The sequence below is a fragment of the Malaclemys terrapin genome, chromosome 8 (assembly GCF_027887155.1).
Source record: "Malaclemys terrapin pileata isolate rMalTer1 chromosome 8, rMalTer1.hap1, whole genome shotgun sequence".
NCBI lineage: Eukaryota > Metazoa > Chordata > Testudines > Emydidae > Malaclemys > Malaclemys terrapin.
The window spans coordinates 107,519,890-107,533,207 of NC_071512.1; the positions used below are offsets into that span (position 1 = coordinate 107,519,890).

The following is a 13,318-nucleotide window of genomic DNA, read 5'->3' on the forward strand; positions in this document are numbered from 1 at the left end:
CCCAGACCCCATGTGCCGGGGCTCTACATCCTCTTAACTCTTAATGTCTGTGTGCATCGAAGTCCCGACCCTGCCTCACTTCCTGTGTCTTCTCCACAGTCCTGGGGCTGCAGATGGAGACACAGAGGCCTTTCCCCTCAGCCGCCACACTGTAACTGACGTCCGGCACCAAAGAGTCCAGGTCTCTAATGCGCCCAAGTCCCGTTCCAAGTCCCGGCATCTCTGGAAGTTTATGAGGCCACCAGCTGCCGTGTAGAATCTGGGGATGCTCCTCGTCCGTCCAGATCAGTCATTTCCACTGGCAGTGGGACTTCATGGATCCCAAGGCCAGAAAGGACCACTAGGCTGAGCCAGTCTGACCCCCTGGATACCACAAGCCCGAGACCGTTCCCCCAGCGTGATCTCTAGCACAGAAAAACAGCCCGTCTGGATTGAAAAATGGCCAGTGATGGAGAATCCGCCACCCCCCCCCGGGGGAAATGGTTCCTGTGGTTAATTACTCTCACTTCCAGCCATTGGCCCATGTTATACCTCCCTCTGCTAGACCGAAGAGCCCATGATTAGCTATTTGTTCCTCATGGGGGGCTGTCGACTGTAATCAGCTCACTCCTTAACCATCTCTTTGTGACGCTGAAGAGCCTGAGCTCTCAGCCTGTCACTGTCGGGTGTGGTCGCTAAACCTTTAATCCTTCTCCCGGCTCTTCTCTGACCCCGCTCCAATTCATCCGCCTTCTTCTGGACTCGTGGGCACCTGAACTATACACACAGCTCCAGCAATGCCCAGTGCAGAGGTAATGCAACCTCTCTGCGCCTACATGGGATTCCCGGTCATACACCCCATGATGCCAGTAGCCTTCTTGGCCACAGGGTCCCACTGGGGGCTCAGCTGTTTAGCCACCAGCCCCCCCGCCAATCTTTTTCAAGGTCGCTCTTTCCCAGGGTAAAGACTCCCATCCTCGACGTATGGCCGGCAGTCTTTGTTCCTGGATGGATACAGCTGCATTTAGCCGTATTCAAAGCCATGTTGGTTGCTTGCGCCCCCCGTTTGCCAAGCGAGCCTTTGGCCACGTCCCGTCGCAGTGATGTCAGGGCCTGAAACCATCTGTTCCGGGGACCCCGGAGGGTGCCCGGCAGAGCTGCTTCTGTGGCTGGGGTGCAGCCGCGCTTCCCATCGGGCTTCGGGCGTTAGCCAGTTGCTAGGTACTGGGGGCTAGGAAGCAACTTCTTGGGGGCAGGTTATGCCACATTTGTCCACAAGGGGGTTTCTTGCAGCTGGTGTTTGCCACGTCTGGCGGAGGTGGACCGTGGCTCTGAGGCTGCGTGGCCCAGCCCAGAACTCTCACATGGAAGGAAGGAATTTCAGGCCTTAGCTACTGGTGCCCATCATTGTGGCATCGGGTTGCATTTTGCGTGGTTTGAGTTGGGTCATTGACATTCCTAGTAAGAGGAGCAAACCAGCCCCAATCCCATGCAGCCCACCAGGGGAGCTGGGCTGGCCACGGGGTGCCGTGGAGAGCAGGAGCAGCCCCCGGGAATGTGGCAGGGAGCACGGGGTGATCTACGCGCTGCCGTGCAGGCGCCCCGCACAAGATGGCCGAGGGAGAGCGTCTGCGCAGCCGCCACATCAGTCCAGGGTGGAGCCAAGGTCAAGGGGACAACTAGGGGCTGCAGACCAGCTAAACCCCCCCATGCCCCGGCTGCTTCCTGGCTGGCTAATGGACAGTGGAGGCCAAGCGGCCTGGGGCAAGCCGGGCGGAGGGGGCTGCTGGCCACGAGGGATCTGACACCAGCTCTCAGGGCCCAGGTATGGAATGGGGAGCGAGGGGACAGAGCAGCTACCCCCACCACTGAGGGGGGGGATTGTGTCTATCTGGCAACGTCCCCTAGCAGAACTGGGGGGGTGGTGATGAAATGCTCCAGTCACTGCAGGGTGGGGTGGGGTGGGGTGGCGCAGGGCGGGGAACTGCCCCCAGGGGAGGGGGAGGGCTTGGGTTTAACCGGTTCACACTCTGGGAACAGCTGAGCCCCATGGGTGGGTTCTAACAACCCCCCGCCCCGGCGCGTGCGCTGGCCGCTGTCAGACAGGCGATGCTGATTCAGTGGGCCTGGGGCCTGACCCCATCTGAGTCCTGGGCCCAGACAACGGCGCAGGACTCGCCTGCAGCCTGGGGCCTGCCCCTGGGCTCCGAGGGCTGGGCAGCGGGGGTCACACGGAAAGTCCCTGGGCCGTGTCAGATGGATGGGAGCCCTCTGTGCGCCGCCTTAAGAAGTGCACCCTATTGATCTAGCAGTAGATGGCAGGTTGGCCTCAAAACTGCTCCTTCCCGGGGGCCGGCAGGGCCCAGGCCCCCGGCCTCCCCCTGAGCGAGGGGGAAAGGGGCATTTCCAAGGGGGTCCTCAGCGGGCGCTGCTTCCATCTCGTTACGCAGCCCAGCAGCTGGGCAGGCAGGGCTCTAAGCAGTCATTTGTTCGCAGTAATTAAGCTGCTTTGGGGCTCCCCCCTCCCCACATCCTTTTCTTCCTTCCTTTCTGTCTCCCTGCCTGAAGCCTTGCGGAGGGCACTGACCACAACATCTGGCGCTGGGGGGGGGCTCTGCTTTGCATGGTGCAGCCTCTGGCTTTCCCACCCTAATGACTGGGGGGGGGGACTGGGGGGGGCAGGGACTGCTGTTACTCCAGTGGGCTGAGGACAAGGACTCACTCTCCTAGTGGGTGCTGGAGGCAAAGGATCCGTCCGTAGAAGGGGCAGCCCCCCACTTTCCCTGAGCAGGGAGTGAGGGGGAGGGGGACCCGGGAATCCTATAGTCCATTTTCCCACCAGAACCACTTGCAAGTGGGGTGCTGAGTCTCCTTGAGCCAGAGGGTCTGTGCCCCTCAATTGCCTGCAAAACTCCCAAAAAACCCAGCCAGCTTTGCCCCCGGGCCTGGGCCCGTGGCTTGGCTGTGCCACCCCCTCGCCCAGGCCGTTGGGAGCGGGAGAGTCGCTTGGGTTTCTGTTTGCCCTGGTTTGTTGCAACTTTTCTAGTGTTTCTTTTTGAAATCAATTATACTCCAATGCCAAGCCCAGGGGCTCTTTCAACCCCCCCCCCCTTTGAAATTCTCCCTGTTCCAGTTTAAGGGGGGGGTGTTTGTTTTTTCCCCCTTCCCCTCCTTGCAAGGGACAGTTTGCAGCTGTCTCAATGGGGCCATGTCCGCTTGCAATAATAAATAAAAGAGGCAGGCCAGGAGCTGGGGAAGGCTGGAGCATTTGAAAGGCTCTGGAGCAGAATTCCTGTGTTTAGTGAAGTTTTTTTCTTCTCCGCTCCCTCCAGTCTCTGCCCTCATTGATTTGCGGGAGGGAGGGAGCGAGGGGGCTGCTTGGGTGGTCTTCCCTCGTCTCCACTTTGGCGAGCTGTTGCTTAGCAGCTAATAATAGGAGATGTTTGCAAAGTAATTTGCCTCTTCCTTAGCCAATGGGAACCGGAGCGCTTTCCCATCACCCCCCCCCCCCTTCATGATCTGGAAGGGAGGCTGCGGCTCGCTCCCAATGTTGGTGGGACAGGATCCGAGGCGCACGGGGGAGAGTTGACGATCGGCTGCTGCCGCCGGCTCGGAGGGGGTTTTCCCCGCGCGTGTGGCTCCAGTGTGGGTGCCCCCCGCCGCACCCCGGTGCTCTCCAAGACGCCGCGTTAGTGCACAGCCCAGCCGGAGGGCGCACGGGGCCCGCTCGCATGGCCCCGGGGCTGGCCACATAATGTTGGAAGGGATTCCCCGGAGCAGAGCGGAGCCCTCGGATGCTGCCCGCTGCCCCCTGGATTACCGCCCTCGCCGTTCCGCCGTCCCCGCCCGCCCTCGCTCGACCCCCGCTGGAGCCGGACCATGGCCTCGGAGCCCCGCTTTGGAGAGCGCGCTCCGAGCTCAGCTCCGCCCGGCCGGGGAGCCGGCTGCGCCCACGTCGCCTCGGCGCTGAAGCGGATCTCCAAGGTGAGGGGGCGGCAGAGCCCGTCCCACGGAGCCCCCGGGGACACTGCAACGGGGCGGCCGCGGCCAAGTGGGGGGGAGGGCACCTAAAATCTGCCCCGCCTTGGTCCCGGGCAGCTCGGGGAGGGAGCCGCTTGGAGAGGTGCGTGCGCCCTGGCCTTGCCCCGGCCGGGGGGCCGGCTCCGGGAGCTCGGTTTCCCGGCCGTTTGGGGGGACACAGGGCTGCGCCCTCCCCCGTTTCCTTGCCGGGTTGGCGCGGAGCGCGGCCGGTGCCCCCGGATGCGGCTTTGCTGGAGGGGGACCGGGGAGGGACGCCAGGCAAACTGGGGAGTTGCGCCGGGCCTCTCTGGGGAGAAGTTCGCCCCTCGGTCGCATCCCCCTGGGGCCGCCCCCCCCCCGGAACGTGTGACACTCTGCGGCCAGTAGGTCCCCCCCAGCCTTTGCTGCGCGGAGCCAGAGGGGGGAGCCCGGGGGACCTTGCACCCCCATCACTGACCCGAGCCAATGGCCCGGGGGGAAGGGTCAGACTGGATGGAGCTGACAGGGGCATAAAGAAGGGAGGGAGACAACCCAGCAAATGCGTGGAGACGCGGGGACCCTGTGGGGTGCAGAAGGGGGGCGCAGGGAGCCGGCAGGGTGGGGGACGCGGGGACCCTGGGGGACAGTGGGGGGGGGGCGCCGGGAGCCGGGCGGGGGGGACGCGGGGACCCTGGGGGGTGCAGGGGGCGCAGGGAGCCGGCCGGCCAGGGGGGGCCTGGGGACCCTGGGGGGTGCAGGGGGGCCCAGGGAGCCGGCCGGGGGGACGACGCGGGGACCCTGGGGGGTGCAGGGGGGCGCAGGGAGCCGGCCGGGCAGGGGGGGGGTGACGCGGGGACCCTCGGGGGCAGTGTGGGGGGGCGCAGCGAGCCGGCGGGGGTCTGCGAGGCGGGGGGCAGCTTGTCTCGCTGGGCAGAGGCAGCGGTGGGAGACGCTGCGCGCAGGGGGCGCCCTGCTCCCCAGGACACCCCCGGGGGGGAGCCAGGCGCCGGGGTCCCTTGGCCCAGGCGGAGGGGGGTGATGCGAGCACCTGTCACCTCCCCCCGCAGCCGGCCCCATGGGGCGGGGTCCCGCCGGGGTAACGCTGCCCCTCTCCCCCCAGGGCGAGGCTGGGGGCCCCAAGGCCCCGCTGTGGCTGCGGGCCCGGTTCCAGGCGCTGCTCTTCGCGCTGGGCTGCCGCATCCAGCGACACTGCGGCAAGGTGCTGCTCGCCGGGCTGCTGCTCTTCGGGGCGCTGGCCCTGGGGCTCCGCGCCGCCGCCATCGAGACCGACCTGGAGCAGCTCTGGGTGGAAGGTAAGAGCCGGGCTGGGGGGCGGCTGGGGCTGGGGGGCTGTCTGGGCCCTGTGGGGGCTGGGCTGTCGGCGCTGTGGGGCTGTCTGGGCACTGTGGGGTGGGAGAGTGCTGTGGGGGGTGGGCTGTCTGGGCGCTGTGGGGCTGTCTGGGCGCTGTGGGGCGGGAGGGTGCTATGGGGGCTGGGCTGTCTGGGCGCCGTGGGGCGATAGGGCGCTGTGGGGGCTGGGCTGTCGGCGCTGTGGGGCAAGAGGGCACTGTGGGGCTGTCTGGGCACTGTGGGGTGGGAGAGTGCTGTGGGGGGTGGGCTGTCTGGGCGCTGTGGGTGCTGTCTGGGCGCTGTGGGGCGGGATCTCCGTGCCCCTGTGGGGTAGGAGGCAATGGTGGCTGTTGTAGGCAGGAAATGAATGAGTCTGGACTGCTGAACCGGAATCCAGCTGGGTTCGGCTCTGAGCCGCTCTGGGAGTGTTACTGAAGGGATCCTTCATGAGCCCTCCCAAGGTGTGAACGTGCCTGTGATCCACGCTCTGCTCCGCTTCGGTCTCATCCTTGACACCTTGGCTGTGCTATAGGAGAAATGCATAAAGGGAGAGCCCCACGCTGCACATGCATGAACATGTGAACCCGTGCAAACATGTATGTCCAGCTATGACCGTACACACACACACACACCCCCCGTGTAAAAATTCGTAGAACAATGCACGGCCCCTCATGGAAGTATTTGCTGCCTTGAATCCTCTGGCATTCCCAGAGCAGCTCCTGGCGCTTGGTGAATGGAGACTGATGAGGTAGTGCATTCCCCAAGATTTCGGTAGCTCTGGGGCACCCGGGGGAGTGCTTTCCCGGGGGGTGTGCCTGGGTGTGCACGCCATGGCGGGTGCGCGGGGTTCTGTGCGGGAGCCTGATGGCTGTCGATGCACATCCGTGTCTCCGCGGAGGCGCATGTAATTAAATTCTTTCCCTCCGCAAATGAGACGCACCAGGCCCCTGCTCCGATATTGCATTATTGATATGAAAATCCGGAAGGTGCTGACGGAGGAGATAATGAAACCTCTGACGGCGCTGTCGGTTACGGGCTGGCTCGGGGCACGTGCGCCTGCCCCCCGGGGGGAGAGGGAGAAGGGAATCGAGTGAGAACACAAACAGCCGAAAGCAAGGGGCAGACGAGAGCAAAGTCTCATTTCCTAGTGGAAACGTTTGATAAAAATGATTCCTTTGTTATTAATAAGTTCAGCCTGGAATTCTGCGCTCTCCCCGCGGCTGCCGGGCGCGCCGAGGTTTCCTTCTCGTGCTCCGGGAGGACTTTTCCTTTCTGGCCTCTCTGCCCCTGGGACACCCGCGTAGCCTCTTCTCGCAGCCCTTCTCCGAGGCCACATCAGGTTGGACTTTCACACCCTCCGGTTGTGTCAGCCATCTTTGAGCTACAGCGCTCCTCCCTCCCCGCCCCCCAGCTCCATGTGTGGTCCTCAGCTACTCTTGGATTTTGTTCAACAATAGAAACAACTTTACTTGCCCAGCCCTTTAAAAGAGCCCCCCTCCCTCCCCAGCGTGAATGCCAGTAAAGTTTACACACCTGTTTCACACAGAGAAGAGGGGTGTCTGAGTGGCTGTTAAGAAAAGGAGGCGAGGTCTTATCTCCTCCCACCCGCCTTTATCCGCATGCAAAGCAAAGCTGTACCATGTGGGATTTTGGTCGCTTGGGTTCGGTAGCTTTCAAGACTGGTGTCTGTTGAACGGGGCAAGGAACCAGGATCTCAGATGTGTTCCTGAGGGAGATGAGAGCTGGGCTGTGAGTCTCAAAGGGGGGGGTGGGAATAGTGTGGCATGGGGGGGAGAGATGTGTGGGGAGGAGTGCTTTGAATCAAGGTGTGCTGGCACGGCTAGCTATCTGCTCCATGTGAGATCTCAAAGCGTGGCGGGAGTTTCAGGTGACATAGAAGCCCAGGATTGTGGTGGTTCTGAGATTCTCTGTATGCCAGAGGATGTGGCAGGGGCTGGCCTGGGTGCCGTGCTGTCTGGCTCAGGGCTGCTCTGTGCTGACTCGTGTTCGCCCGAGAGGCCGCTTTGTGCTGCCTGGGTGTTGTTTGGCGGGCTGAGCAATGGTGGTGGCTTTGCGAGTGTTTCGGGTGTGCGATGGGCTGTGTGGGTTAGAGGAACGGTCGTGGGTTCAGGAGGCAGGGTCCAATTCTGACATACCCACTGGTCTTTGGGCACTTCCAGCGGCCGTTCTGTGCCTCGGTTTCCCCATCTGTGAAATGCAGATGATAACCTTTACCTGCTTGGTAGCGCGCTGCAAGGTGGCGTCAGGTGACATCTGCCCAGTGCTTTGAATGGGCAGAGGGTAGTGCCAAGCACTGCCGATAACCGAGTGATATCTGCCGACGCCGTGTGAACCTTCTGGCTGTGAGACGATCACGCGGCTGAGGCTAGCTTGTGCAGTCAGATCTGTGCTTCTGAGACTGAACTCCTCTGGGCCATGGCTCGGTGTGATATTCCGGTCTGTGCTGAGCGCGCTGGTGCTCAGTGATGGGTAGATTGGGGGGGGGGGGGGCTCCATGCAAAGAAGGGCCCAGTGTAGTGCCCTGCCCGTGGGCTGTGCAGGGCGTAAGTGCTGTTGGAGGGTCTGGAGCAGGCCGAGCGGCTGCCGTGTCCCCTGGCACAGTGCTGGGCTGCATGTCAGTACCCCAGGCAGCTCACTCTGCCCACGGGCATTGCCGCCTGCCGTTCCCTAAGGCCGGCACGTGCCGATGGCTTTCGCTCCTGGTTCCCAGCGGGGCAATGGCACAGCCCTTGCCACAGGGCCTCGGGCCACGTCCAGCTCTTCCGTCAGCCGGCCCTGGGGAGTCCCCTCAGTCTGCGGAGCTGGGGCTGACTCCTTCATCAAGTGGGCATGGGGGCTAGGTCCTGTGGCAGTGGCTCGGCCCCGGGATACGTGTGATGTTGAGCAGGGGGAGAGGGTCCCACCGAGGAGTGGGGCCGGGGTGGGTGGCAGCGAGGGGTCTCTCTGCCCTGGGGTTGATTTTCCGGTACAAGACGGCTCAGGGTAGCTGCTGCTTGTATCTCTGTGGGGCAAAGGAGAAATCGGCTGCAAAGGACTGGCCGGAGCAGTCAGCCCCGGTCTGGGACGGGGCTGGAGCCGGGTCAGCTGAAGTCCCTGATCCTTTCTGTCACTGGTGCCTTTGCGCTCGGCCGACGAGTAGAGCCGCAGGTTCCCCGCGGATCGGGGTCACTGGTGACAGAGGGGTTGGGATCCGTTGTCAGCCAGGGTGTGGGGGTGCCCAGGGTCCCGCTCCAAACCAGCCCCAGCGCGGCGGGCACTGAGCAGACCTAGAGCAGTTTCGGTAGCGAGACTGACAGAATGGGCCAGGGAGGCTCAAGTCTCATCTCTCCCCACGGCAGGGCCGAGTCCCATGGGCCGGGGGCACTATATGGGAAGCATACACTGGCCTGTGGAGAAGCCAAGGCCTCGCGGGTCCTGTCGGGCGGGTACCTTGCACCAGCGCTTGGCTCCCTGGCAATGCAGCTAGCTACCCGCTGCCCTGCATGCAGAAGAGCATTGCCCAGAGCACGCCTATGGGGGGAGAGGGTGCCCCCGGAGCCACGGGTGACAGCAGCAACTGATCAAGCTCCCAGCCTGGGAAGGGGCTCCATGCTCCAGGACATGTTGCCGGCTGCCGTGGCCTCGGGCTTCTCCAGAAGGTGACAGCAGGGATGGGTCTGCCCCTGCTGTTATGTGGGGGGAAGGAAGCAAGCAGACCCCAGCGTGCAGCACAGACCCTGCCGCACACCCAGCTGCTGTGTGGAGCCTGCCACAGGCTGGGACTGGTGCAGGGAAGAGCTGTGAGGATGATAAGGGACCTGAGGGCCTGGCTGCTGAGAGGAGCCAAGGGGCGATTTGATCTTTGCTCTCTTGCCATACACCCGGGGTAAACGCCACCAAGGGAGGGCGACGAGCTCGTTAAGCTGAAGGGTGGTGCTGGCACAGGAACAAATGGGTACAAACCGGCCAGGGGCCAATTCAGGCTGGGAATTAGCAGAAAGTTTCTCCTCGTCGGAGAGCTCAGGTTCTGGAACAGTGGGGGGCAAACAACGTAATGAGTTTGAAGAGAGGACAGGAGACGTATGAGCATGACTCTCTGGTGGGACCGCTTGTGATGGTGGGGGCCAGGCTCAGCACCTCTGGGGCTCACTTCCAGTTTATGGCTTATGTTCCAAACACTCATGCTTCAGGGTTTCAGACCCCCACTGGCAGGGGTCAGGAAGGGATTTTCCCTCCCCCAATGCATTCTGGGATTTTTTTGTCTCCTTCTTCAGAGATGTCCCCGGCTGGAGATGGGACATGGCGCTGGGTGGGGCCAGTGCTCTAAGGTGGCAATGAGCACTCTCTTCTACAGGTTCATGCCATATGTGAGGTCAGGAAGAAATTACCCCCTGGTCAGATTAGCAGGGACGTGATTTTTTTTTTTTTTTTTTTGGCCTTCCTCTGCAGCGTGTGGGTGCGGGTCACTTGCAAGGGTTATCTGGGTATCTCTCTACCGCCGGACTCTCTCCTCCCCGGGGCGGGCCGGCATCGGGCTGGCCTGTGAGGGGCCCGCTCCATTCCCATGGTGGAGCCTGTCATGAGAGCTCGCCTCCTGCACCAGGCCGGCGGGATCGGGACCGTTGCGGAGGGAGGGAACGTGACAGGGTTACAGCTGCCGCTGGAAGCAGGAGGGGTGGCACGTGGAAAATGGAAACCGGCCCAGGCCATGCAGGCCGCGCCCATGATGGAGAAGGGGTTATTGACTGCCCTGATCCACCGGGCGGGCGGGGGGGGGATGGGAAAAGAGGTGGCGGCGCCCGTAAATTGGGATTGCCTGTGGAAATGTTCAATTAGGTGCCTCTAAAGTGATTAGCTTCTTGGAGGCTTTGAACCCCCCAGCTGAGTGTTGAGTTACCTCTGGCCACCTGGCAGCTGTTCCTGGCCGTCTGAGTGTGTTTGCAGGGCCAGGGGGCTGGGCTGAGGATGATTTATGGGGCCGAGAGCTGGGTCAGGGGAAGGCTGCGTTAGCCCCAGTGCCCTGTGCAGCAGCTTCCCAGCCACCTGGCGTGCGGGAATCTCCCCCGCTCCCTGTCCCCGGCGGAAGGACTGTGGAAAGCGGGGGGCTCACTGCCCCCACGCTCCGGTATGTGGGACCAGGGGGGCAGAGAGGGGAGATTCGGAGCCTGGCCTCTGTGAATCAGCCTGGGGAGGGTGGGGCAGGACTTAGGGATGGGGGGAGGGAGGCAGCCATGGGGGAAGGGCAGAGGGAAGTTGGGTAGTAGCCGTGGGTGGGTAGCAGATGCTGGAGGGAAGCTGTCTGGCAGGTGCTGGTCAGCAGCCCTCACCGAGATCCCACCCGTAGGTCGCCCCACGGCTCCCGAGCTCCTGGGCAGCAGCGCCCCCTGGAGGCCAATGTGCATGCTGGACCCCTCGCACCTGAGACTGGTAGCATGTGCCCCGCTCAGCGGCTGGGCTGTTGGACCGTGAGTGCCAGGCCCGGCCCTGGCTGGGGTTGGACCAGGAGGCACTAGTGGCCTGTTGACCCGCCCGGTGTGGCAGGCTTCTCTGTAGCCACCTGGCTTCATTTCAGACAGAGTCAGCGTGGCTCATGGGGCTGTCTGCTCGGGGAGGTGTCGTCACCGTGCTGGCACGCAGTGGGCTGGCAGGAGGGGGCCGAACCCCTGGGCACGTGCAGCTCGCTGGGGGGGGGGGGCTGGGCGACGGGCCCCTAGTCTGGGGGATCTGGCTGGAGCTGACCTGCCATCTCCACGCAGTGCCCCTTGAAAGAGGGACGAAGCCACGTGTCAAAGGGCCAGCATGGGGGGGCTGGGGAGGTGTTCTGGGGGCCTGCGCACATTCCAGGAGCTGCGCCCTGGCCTCTGCTCCCAGCTGGGCCCGGGGGCGAGGAAATCCAGTGGGAGGGGAGCGTCGTCGTCTGCAGAGCAGAGGCTGGGGGTGGGCACTGGCAGTGCTGGGTGGTCTCCTGGCTAATGGCAGGCTCCAGAGAGGCACTGGGGGTGCTAACGGCCGAGCGAGGAGCCGGCCTGCGGGAGGAGGGGTGTAGGTGCTGGGCTGGAATCCAGGCCAGCTGGCGAGCAGTATGTGCACGGGGGGTACGGGGGTGTCTGTGGATGCTGCGGCACACTAGCCTGGGGAGGGGGAGTAGTGTTGCGGGTGGGGGGATATAGTCCATCAGGGCCGTCACTGGATGGTGCGGGCAGCAGAGGTCACGGGAAACCAAGCCAGGGCAGTCACATCGGATCCCCTGGTAGCCGCTTCCTGGCTGCGGCCGGAGGAATTGGGAGCTCTGGGTGAGGGTGGCAGAGCGAGCGGGCAGACCGTGCACAGGCCCCGTTTTCCGGAGGGAAGTGGGGAGCCCGACCTGGGGCGCTGTGATGCCGTGGGAGTCGCTCTGTCGGGAAGTGCCGAGCAAACGCCCTGTGAACCTCTAGCCCGCGGGAGAGGGCTCAAGTTGGGTGCCCCCCAAAATCCCGCGGCTCTTTAGAGCTGGTGATGGGACATCTGACTGCGCTTGGTACAGTTCAGTTGCCTGGGTGTGTCTCTTCCCCCTGCTGCGTGCTGCCCCCCGGAGAGGGGACTGGCAGGTGCGCTCACCTCTGGCTGGCATCCCAAGATCATTTACTCCGGACTTTTTTGGGGGGAGGGGGCAACCCAGATGCTAGCCCAGACCCTCGGGGACAGACCTCGCTCTCCGCACCAGCGAAAGAGGGAGCCAGGCTTGTATTCAGGCAGCGAGCGGAAGATCCTCGCCTGCCCCCCCCCCCCCCAACACACCGCAGCCTGCTCCGTTAGCGTCACAATCTGCTTTGTTTGCTCCCTCCGCTGTGACATTTGCTCTGAAGCATCTTCTCCCTGCAGCCGGGGCTGGCTGTGAAAGGCGCTTTCTTGTCTGAAGCCGGCTCAGCGTCGGAGCCCGGCTCAATCTGCCAAAGCTGCGTGAGGGCAGAAATCTTTGGTTTTCTATGGTGGGGGGAAGTATCTTCCTGGCTCTCTTCTCAGAGCCCCCCCGCCCCCCCAAGTGACCGGTTGATCGCTTGTGATGGATGGAAAAATTGCTGATTTTTTTTTTCTTTTTTTTTAAAGACCCGGCGAGAGTTTTGTGGCCAGCAGCATTTTAGTGTTTGGTGTTTTCTATTAGGGGGCAGGGGGAGGGAGCAGGGAGAGGGGCCGAGAAGAGTTTTATTCTCTGCTTCCTCCTCGGGCCTGGAAAAGTGGTCTGAGTTCAAAACCTTCATTTCGTGCCTGAATGAAGGCAGCAAAGTGGAAAAATTCCCCCATTCAGAGGGGGATGAATGTATGTTTCAGCCCCGCATTAAGGCCCATTAGCAGGCAGTGGAGTGCCTAATGCAGCCATTTTCCACAGCGCCCGACAGAGGAGATGATTAGCATAATTAGTCCAGGCAGCCCTATACATATGGAAATCGCCGGGGCCTAAATGCCAACACCAGTGGAAATTTATGTCAGTGCTGACAGGAGTCTTGGCTGTGAATGGTTCCCAACCGACTCTCTCCCCCACCATATTTTGGGGGGTCGCGCTGCCCCTCATCCCCGGCTGCGGCTCTGGGAGCTCCTTCAGGAGAGGCCTCCCCCCCCCCCCCCCCCCCCCCCGCGCCACCCCCAGAAGCCAGCCCTTGGGATTTCTAGTGATAAAGACGTTTGTTTGGCACCGATAGATGCAGGCCGGGCCGGGGAAGCTGGTCGCCCTTTGCCTTGTCTGGTTGGAAAGGCGGCTGGAGAACCTGCTTTTGGGGGGCTGGGATTGTGAGAGAAGGGTCTGTGGGGGGCCCAGTCCGCGGCATTCATCCCGGGGTCTTCTCTGCCTGCCAGGAGGTCCCCCAACTGCTGCCCCCGCCAGCAGGGCTGGGGGGCTCCCTGTTGGAGCTGTCTGAGGGGAGGCGCCTCTCCCCTCAGACCCTCCAGTGCCCACCCCGGGCACCCAACTGGCTGTATTCCCTCCCCCCCCAGGGCACAGGGGCTGCGGAGCAGA

General features: G+C 63.0%; 1 protein-coding gene across 3 annotated transcripts in view; it reads left to right on the forward strand.

Annotated features, from left to right (window-relative positions):
• The first annotated feature begins 3,550 nt into the window (after positions 1–3,550).
• PTCH2 (patched 2) overlaps positions 3,551–13,318 on the forward strand; it is a 46,992-nt gene continuing 37,224 nt past the window's right edge. For all 3 annotated transcript variants that reach the window (XR_008446014.1, XM_054038609.1, XM_054038610.1), the window contains exons 1-2: positions 3,551–3,963; positions 5,099–5,291. Coding sequence is in view for 2 of the 3 variants with exons in the window: in XM_054038609.1 (XP_053894584.1) it covers positions 3,859–3,963; positions 5,099–5,291 (298 nt within the window). In the remaining variant the exon portion in view is untranslated. The remainder of the gene's footprint in view (positions 3,964–5,098; positions 5,292–13,318) is intronic.